Source organism: Sphaerodactylus townsendi, linkage group LG01 (assembly GCF_021028975.2).
Source record: "Sphaerodactylus townsendi isolate TG3544 linkage group LG01, MPM_Stown_v2.3, whole genome shotgun sequence".
NCBI lineage: Eukaryota > Metazoa > Chordata > Lepidosauria > Squamata > Sphaerodactylidae > Sphaerodactylus > Sphaerodactylus townsendi.
The window spans coordinates 21,913,895-21,923,263 of NC_059425.1; the positions used below are offsets into that span (position 1 = coordinate 21,913,895).

The 9,369-nt window shown below is 44.7% G+C and overlaps 1 protein-coding gene across 1 annotated transcript; it reads right to left on the reverse strand.

Annotated features, from left to right (window-relative positions):
• Positions 1–511: 511 nt before the first annotated feature.
• Positions 512–7,331, reverse strand: LOC125442115 (brevican core protein-like). The gene is made up of 6 exons (XM_048513266.1): positions 7,224–7,331; positions 6,602–6,760; positions 4,563–4,645; positions 3,875–4,019; positions 2,141–2,323; positions 512–731 (listed from the first exon to the last, which is right to left on the reverse strand). Exons 1-6 carry the CDS (start codon positions 7,306–7,308, stop codon positions 709–711), a joined length of 678 nt encoding a protein of 225 aa, XP_048369223.1. The 5' UTR covers positions 7,309–7,331; the 3' UTR covers positions 512–708.
• Between the last annotated feature and the right edge of the window lie 2,038 nt (positions 7,332–9,369).

Genomic DNA, 9,369 nt, shown 5'->3' on the forward strand with positions numbered 1-9,369 from the left:
GAAGGAAGGAAGGAAGGAAGGAAGGAAGGAAGGAAGGAAGGAAGGAAGGAAGGAAGGAAGGAAGGAAGGAAGGAAGGAAGGAAGGAAGAGTCGGGGAGAGGATGTTATAAGGTCAGCAGGCTTTGAGCCCACTTAGAGCACAGAAGAATCAATTCAGATGTGGACTCCAGTAGAATGGAAGGATGCCAGTGGGGGGGGGGGAGTTCACCCAAGGCAGCCAATTCCACTGCTGAATGACTCTTACCATACAATGGTTTTTCCTAATATTACTTTCCCCCCATAATTGGTATCCATCACTGCAAGTCCTATCATTTGCTGCTGTCCAGTTACAGGGAGCAGGTGCTGGGAGATATTTTCCAGTAGGTGAGCTGCAGCCAGTCAGAGGTGACAGCAATGACCACGAATGGTCTGGCTCTGGAGTAAGCCACGTCCAGTGTCCGAAACCCATCGGCGAATCACAAATCCCAACTGCATTTTCGAGGCTTAAAGAATGCTCTGGGCACAAAGTACAAAGTTATATTTTATTTTGCCATTGAGGAGTCGGGTTTTTTTTTTAAGGAAATATTTAGTTATTAGAATTTCTTTATATATACACATAATAAAAAAGAGAGTAAGGACTGAAGGCACCATTTCTCATTTCCTGCTGTTTTGTCCAGACTCCTGACTTGGATTGCGAACGGGGGCTGATGGACAGATTCGGGTCACTCTTCACTCCTGGAACTGGCCTATCCCTTTAGAGAGGAAAAAGAAGAGGGGAGGGGGAAACCCACGTGGTGTTAATAGAAGAAGAAGAGTTTGGATTTATATCCCCCCTTTCTCTTCTGTAAGGAGACTCAAAGGGGCTTACAATCTCCTTGCCCTTCGCCCCTCACAACAAACACCCTGTGAGGTGGGTGGGGCTGAGAGAGTTCTGAGAAGCTGTGACTAGCCCAAGGTCACCCAGCTGGCATGTGTGGGAGTGCACAGGCTAATCTGAATTCCCCAGATAAGCCTCCATAGCTCAGGCGGCAGAGCTGGGAATCAAACCCAGTTCCTCCAGATTAGATACATGAGCTCTTAACCTCCTACGCCACTGCTGGATAAGAGGTGGGATGAAAAAGCCTCAGGAACACAAGATGTCTGCATTAGCAGACTTTAGGGCCAATTACCCATTGGCACTCTGGTGTACGGTAGGACCGAAAGCGTATTGGGGCCAGAAATCTTGTCCTGAGAAGCTTCTTCTTTGCGGTGCGCCAAGAGAGGAGGTGCGCCAGGGCAAGATTTCTTGTCTCGACACGCTTCCAGTTGCCCCATGCATGCTTCTCGCTTTCTGCACGAGAGCAGGCGTGACTTTTCACACCAGAGCGGGGCGAGGGCGGGGGAACAGCCCGCCGTGGATAATTGGCCAATGTGTGCTTTCGAGTTCAGTCCAATCGACGTTGCGTTGCATATAGAAACATCAGGTCCAATCCCTGGGACTTCCAATTAAAAGGATATAAGCATTGGGAAGACCCTTTTCCTCCTGGGAAAGCTCCTGAACAGAATGGTCCCAGGCTATGTGGATCTGTGGTTTGATTCATCATAAAGCAACTGAGCATCCCATAGCTCATTAGTGGAGAATGTATTTAGAAATTCACTGCACCCATTCATGTTCATCCCATGCTTGTTTGCTTCCCTTCCTTTTATGATCTTCCCCAGAACTGATTTTAGACTGTAACCACCTTGGGGGCAGGGATCTATTTATCTTTGTCCGGGAGGCTGCAGTACCAGTGCTTGCCACCAGCAGTGGTGGTGCTGTAGAGCTACAGGCATCATGATGATATTTTGCTAGAAGGAAACTAGGCGTTGCTTCCTATTTGAATTTCTCGACGCCTGATAACAAGATAACAATATCAATGAAATAGACCAAAGGAGGCTGAGTTTTCCCCATGTATGTGTAAAGACTTGCTCGTATGTGTAAAGACTTGGATAGCCAAGGATAACAAAGGCCATATGTATACCAAAAAAGTTGTACTCAGACCTTGCTTAGACTTGAAAACTTTACTCGGAAGTTAAGATGCTGTAAGTTCAGATGTTAATAGATATAAGCAAGTTTCACATACTACTTCATCTGTCATAATAAATTTTAATTTTATGAAAATGAAATTTAATCAAGACTTACTTGGGAGGCAGGTGAACTGTGGCTGTTCCCACTGGCCATCCTCTTGACACCTGATGACAGGTGAGTGGCGTTGGGCGAACCCTTCCTGGCACCAATACCGGATGACAGAATTGATTTCGTAACGCTGCTTTGGTTTGCCGAATATTTGGGCGTTTGCCACCTCCGGGGGTGAGCTGCAAGACACTGGGGAGGAAGCATTTAACTGTCATTTTTTAAACGTATCAATCGTTTTATAATCCATTCCCAACAGTTTAAGATTAAAATCCAGCAACTCCAAAGCCTGTAGTATACAAGACGACCTTAAAAAAATAAACTACTGAGGTAAAACAAGGCCAAAATGGAAATCCCAGCTAGCCTTGCTCGTGACTAGTTTCTAAGCCTCTAAACACAGAGGTTCTGTTTAGCTACTAAAGTTAATAGGCATTGAGGAAATTATTCTTTTTCAAAATTACTTCATTTGAACCTTTCCTTTCTCCTCAACATTGGGCCATTACGCATACTGTGCTTACCCCAAGGCTCTCTGTTCTGCTCTGGGGTCTCCCTACATTTCTCTGTTTACTTGTGAGAATGTGCCCCACTGCTTGCTGCAAGCCTGGCGGCCATTTTGCCTGGCCCTGCTTCTGTGTCATTCCCAGTCAGTTGGTTGATTCCCACCTTTTTTGCTGCCCTTAAATTATTATTTATGGAGGAGAAGTCGATCTATGGCTACCAATCTTGATCCTCCTTGATCTCAGATTGCAAATGCCTTAGCAGACCAGGTGCTCAGCAGCAGCAGCAGCAGAAGGCCATCGCTTTCACATCCTGCATGTGAGCTCCCAAAGACACCTGGTGGGCCACTGCGAGTAGCAGAGTGCTGGACTAGATGGACTCTGGTCTGATCCAGCAGGCTAGTTCTTATGTTCTTATGTTATTATTATTATTTTGCCCATTATGATGGGCACTTCTGAGGTGGAAACTAGCATTAAAATTAACAAAGAAGGCCCATTGATTCTCCCAGAAGTGTCTGCTGAGAAGAGGGCAGAAGTGCTCCTGTGTGGGTGGGGAAAATGTTGAGAGGAGCAGAAACCCCAAAACAAGGAAAAAGGACACTGCTCTGCTTCAGTTTCCCTGTGCGGGCAGGAAAAAACGTTGCCTTTTGCCTGCGTTCGGAAACTGCGGCGAATGTCAAACCTGCAGCGCGGTTAGTTTGCGAAGTGAGAAAATGTGTCTGTAATGGAGCTCTGCCCCGGAGGAAATGTGTCCTTACTGTGAGGCAGAGCACAAGAACAATATGGAATCAAGAGCCATGGACTGAAAGCTGCTTACTTTGTTCTCCTCTCCTCCATTTTATCCAATGAATTTCGCAAGATAATAAGCATTATTAGAAAGACAAGGTAGCTTCATGTGTGTACAATCACATGTGTGAATTCTACTCTCTGCGGTCGGCTTAATTGCAGCTCAAGGTCCCTGCCTCATTCCAAAGCACAACTGTTCTCTAAAAGTAACATAATGCAGATGAGAATGATTAAGGCACATAATTTATGCAGCTGCCCCAATTGTCTATGATCTTAAGCATGCAATTCACCACTGATGAAATGATAATATATTCTTGATTGTTCAGAACACACCTATTAAGGATGCTGCACAGATTTAATTACATGTGAGATAGATAAAACGTTTGCTCATACGCCAAGCTGGTGACTCTTCGCCAACAGGTAACGGCCTCAAAGGCCCGCAGGGCACTTAAGGGCTTACCCAGTCCCATTTTGCAGGTGTACGACAGGTGGTAGTTACAAGGTACGTCACTCCACTGCCCCTCGTCATGCCACACAATCACCACACAGTTCTCTCCAGAGAGGAAATAGCTATCGGGCTGCCCAGGATGCCAATTCTCATAAAGCTGCCACAGAGAGAAAGAGAAAGAAAGGGGGAAACAGGGAGATGTTAATCATAGACACCATCTATATATGATGCTTGGGGCTACACTAGGCCACCCTGACTCTTGATCAGCGCATTAAATATGCTTTGTCGAAGACTTTCATGTCTGGAACCAACTGGCTGTTGTAGTTTGTTCTGGTGGATTTTCCAGGCTCTGTGGTCATGGTCTGGTGGATCTTGTTCCTAACGTTTTGCCAGCATCTGTGGCTGGCATCTTCAGAGGTGTATCACAGAGGGAAGTCTGTTACACAACCTTGTTACACAACCCTCAGGACACAGTGTGTACAGACTTCCCTCTGTGATACACCTCTGAAGATGCCGGCCACAGATGCAGGTGAAACGTTAGGAACAAGATCTACCAGACCACGGCCACACAGCCCGGAAAACCCACCACAACCAGTTGAATCCAACCATGAAAGCCTTCGACAATACATTGGCTGTTGTAGGTTTTATGGGCTGTGCGGCCATGGCCTGGTAGTTTTAGGCATTTGAGAGCATCACCTACCACAGGGCTTCCATCCGACCACTGGAAATCCCCTTCAATTGTCCGGTCATTCAGGCCGATCCATTGATACTCCTTGTATTGATCTGAAATATAAAGTAGATGGTAGTTCAATGAAAAATAAGGACACTGCAGGAAACCTGGGGATGCACATAATGTCTCCATAAATCTGTCCAAGCCCTTTTAAAGCTATCCAGGTTAGTGGCCATCACCACTTCCTGTGGCAGCATATTCCAAAGGTTATGTCAAAGGTTATCTGCAGCTACAATTTTACTGGGGAAAAAATCTTACTTGAATCATGAATGTTTGAGTTGAACCAGTTCATGTGAAATTATTTTATTTCCATAAAACAAGCGAGAAGACTATCGTTATACCATATAATGACTCTAGATGGCAGCATAGTATAGTATATAGCTGTGGTTCCCAACCTGGTGTTGGCATCAGAGTGTTTAGGGGATACAAGAAAAAAATTATATAATGGGTTCACTAATATAGGGGTACAATTTTAGAGAAATGGGTTGCCAAGGGGTACGCAAAGAAAAAAAAGTTGGGAATCACTGGTACATGGAAAGAGCCAGCAGTGTTTTAGAGATAACATGTGGAATAGCCATTGAATAGATAGATAATATTCAGTTCTGTATGCCTAATGAAATCAGTAATACCGCATTTCCCCAAAAATAAGACAGGGTCTTATATTAATTTTTGCATCAAAAGATGCATTAGGCTTATTTTCGGGGTAGGGCTTATTTTAGGGGAAATACGGTTCCTTCACAATTCATTCACAATACAGTTCCTTCACAATTCATTAAGGCGGGCTCTTGGAATTAAGGCGGGCCTGTCACATGTGATGCAAGCTGCATCCTCATTGGCAGGGAGCACCCTGCTGGAACACACCATCCTGATCTGTAACTACCGGTAGGGCTTATTTTGGGGTAGGTCTTATATTTTAACCCTCCTCCAAAAATCATGAAAAATCATGAAAGGGCTTATTTTCGGGGTAGGGCTTATTTTCGGGGAACTACAGCAAGTAATAAAACCAATTAATTTTATGATTAAAATAAAAGCTTAACATTTATCCCTTAACTGCAGTACATCGCCTTTCCTATTCAAGAATACCAGAGTCAAGCCAAGATGTACCATTTGATATTATGAAGGGGTAACGAAATAGCATCCTTATGCAGGGATTTATGCAACTTGACCTTGTGCAACTTGATAGAGTTGTTCAGTTTGTTCTACACACAGGCTCAAATGTCTCAGACAAGGTGCAAATCCTATATAGAATCAATTGCTTTCTGTGGGGACTGCAATTAAATACGCACCCAGATGCGCAACTAAATCTGTACGCTGTCTGTTGCTGTCAGTGAGATCTGCATTTAGATGCCCACCCTGATTCTTAATAGACATTTTTCCCCCACAGGAAGCAAACAGTGTTGAACATACCATGTTCTTTGCATTACTTGTCCCCACCAACAAAATTACAGAAACTCTTGCATTTCTATAGGGCCAGTGGTGGGATCCAAAAATTTTAATAACAGGTTCCGATGGTGGTGGGATTCAAACAGTGGCGCCGCCGCACACACGCACCTCCAGTCCCTAATGGGCAGGGAGGTTGCTTTAGTAATCCCTTCTCGGTACTCAGAAAAAATTAGTAACCACTTCTAGAGAAGTATTTGGATCCCACCTCTGTATAGGGCACTCCTAACATACACCACGCCAGCAACAGAGTGCTGGGAGCAGCAGTGGCGTAGTGGTTAAGAGCAGGTGTACTCTAACCTGGAGGAACCGGGTTTGATTCCCCGCTCTGCTGCTTGAGCTGAGGAGGCTTATCTGGGGAATTCAGATGAGCCTGTGCACTCCCACACACACCAGCTGGATGACCTTGGGCTAGCCACAGTTCTTCTGAGCTCTCTCAGCCCTGCCCACCTCACAGGGTGTTTGTTGTGGGAGGGGGGGGGGGAGGGAAAGGAGTTAGTAAGCCCCTTTGAGTCTCCTTACAGGAGAGAAAGGGGGGGATATAAATCCAACTCTTCTTCTTCACGTACCATTGAGGAAACTCTGTTCTTCGGGTGTCATGATATTTGCAAGGTGTCCCCCGTGGCTCCTGCACTGAGTCTCAGCGTCTTCCCAGCTACGCCGAGTGGGGAAGTGCTTGTAGCAAAAGCCCTGGAAACTGTCCCAGCCAGACTTGCATTTCTCCAGGTCTGGAGAGAAAAGAGGAAGAATTTGAAAGAGATTTTACTTTTTGCAAGGATGGGGACTTTTTGACGTGGGGAAGGAGCCCCCAATTTGCAAAGAAAACACAATACCTGATTAAGTTAATGAATTTTAATCAGTGAATTATTCAATGAAATATGCATGGAAATAAAATAGGGTTTGTGTGTTTGTTTGTTTGTTTGTTTATTGCATTTCTAGGCTGCCCTTCCCCTTGTGGGCTCAGGGTGGCTTTCAAAATCTAACATCACGGTTAAAACGCATTAAATTAAAGCATTTCTTAAATTAAGCTCGAACCTAAAAATGGAACTGAACTGGAAGAAGCGCAGCTCATGCCTGAACTAGAAACATGTGCAACGATATCTGTCTGGGGAGGGTTTTTCTAATCCTTTCATTGAAATTTCTGCACCTTGACTTTAGAATCAATCAAAACCGGGCATCGGCTCTACTCACCTATGTGACAAGCGTCTCCTCCATATCCTGGTAGGCAGAGACACACAAGGTGGTCTCCCTCTTCCATGCAGGTGCCTCCGTTCATACAAGGGTTTGGGATACAGTCACCTGAAAACAGACACAGGTAATGGGTGACAGTCTAATGGTTAGAGGCAGCAGCATTTGGAAAACACCAAGATCATTTTGGAACGTCATTGTCAAGCCCTGGATCTGCAACCAATTTCAGACTCAGTGATTTCAATCAGAAGCCTTTATTGACAGACGACAGCATGGCCATAGAGAAAGCCAGTTCTAGGAACTGTCTTTCCCAGGCACCTTTTATTCCCACCCATGTGCCTCCCTTCTTCCCCCAGACATATCAAAGCAAAGCAATACAGAACAGGAATGCAAGAGCTGTTACTACTCAAAGCCGTGTGAAGAGTCAATTAAAAAAAATTAGTCCCAGAAAGAATTTTGGCATTCCTCTTTGGGCTCTGCTCAGCTCCTGATATTATATATGGATTTCTGTTCTACAAAAAATAATAATAACTTGATCTGCTTGAGGTTTTAAAAAAGAAACGAGATGCATAAATACGCCAGATAATAAATGGAGCTTGCATGTACTGAGACCATGTAGCTCTGAACACCAGTGGTGGGCAGGCAAAGGCACAGAAGGTTTGCCACTTCCTTGCTGTGTTTGTCTGCTTCTTGGGACCACCCAGCTGTCATTTTTTTGGAAACAGCACTGGACTACATGCACCTTGCTGCTGTCTTCCAGAGTATTTCTATCCCTCATTGCTGTAGCAGAGCTGATGCACTTCCCTTGGCACCCATTTCCTTGCTGTGCTGTTGAGGCTGACAACAGGTACATTTACAATATATAATCCTGTCAAGCACAGTAACGAGCAGAAATGTGGACTGTGTGGCACGCTAAATAAGAATAGTTATCTCTCAAGAGACCAGCTGTTTTTACCTCAGAAGCTTATAAACATGAAGAGAACTTTAACTGAGAGAGAAAAATAAACAGTATACACATATCAACAAAGTATCACATATATATCGTTACATTCACGGCTCATCGCTTGTTACAGTTTGGCTGTGATAGTAAACTTATACAGTATCTTTAGTCAAAGGCACTTTTTCATAGCATTGGTTAGCAGTACACAGAGAAACCTCTTTTCTCTCAGTCAGTCAGGGAACAACAGAACTACCAAACGGTTTTTAACTGTCACCTTTAGAATGTTTGTGCAGCTTCCCGGAATTCCCTGCTGCTTGTGCTGCTGCTGCATGCAAACAAGGCTGAACATTCCAACAGTTACCTCCTCCTTCTTGCCAGTGTTCTCTATTGCCCAAGTCAGGGTCAGCTCCCTGTTTTGGGATTCCCCACCACCACAACTAAGAACATTGTGGCTCCATCCCATTTGACTGCTCCTCATTCAGAAAGTAAGCAACTGTGGCTGCTGGTGCTTGTTGATCCATCCAGTTCATAGAATCATAGGCCCCTTCCGCACACGCAAAATAATGCGTTTTCAAACCATTTTCACAACTGTTTGCAAGTGGATTTTGCTATTCTGCATAGCTTCAAAGAGCACTGAAAACAGTTTGAAAGTGCATTATTCTGCATGTGCGGAATGAACCATAGAGTCTGAAAAGGCCATACAGGCCATCTAGTCCAGCCCCCTGCTCAATGCAAGATCAGCCTAGAGCATCCCTGAGAAATAGTCATCCCAACCTCTGCTTGAAGTCTGCCAGAGAGGGGGAGCTGACCGACTCCCTAGGCAGCCAATTCCACAGCTGAACTACTAGTTCAAAATACCCTCCCTCTCCTCACCCTTTAAAATGGTTTGAGGCAGGAAATAAAATGTTTCCTTCATGGAGTTCTGCATTGTGTTCGCCCCAAAATGTTTTATTTGCAGCCTCAAAACTTTTTAAATGAATCCCCTTTTAAAACTATTCTTTGATTGAAACATTTTGAAAATGTCTTCAGCTGTCTGTGTGATCTCTTTGAGATGTTTCCCACGCCTCGGTGCTGCCCTGGACTTCTTTCTCGGTGCCATTTTCTGAGCTTGCTCTGTCCCCCTTGCTTGCTTATTTGCACAATTTCTGTTTACTTTTATTTGAGGGGGACTAATCTTTAACGCTTTGAGGTGCAGAGAATGACAGCATG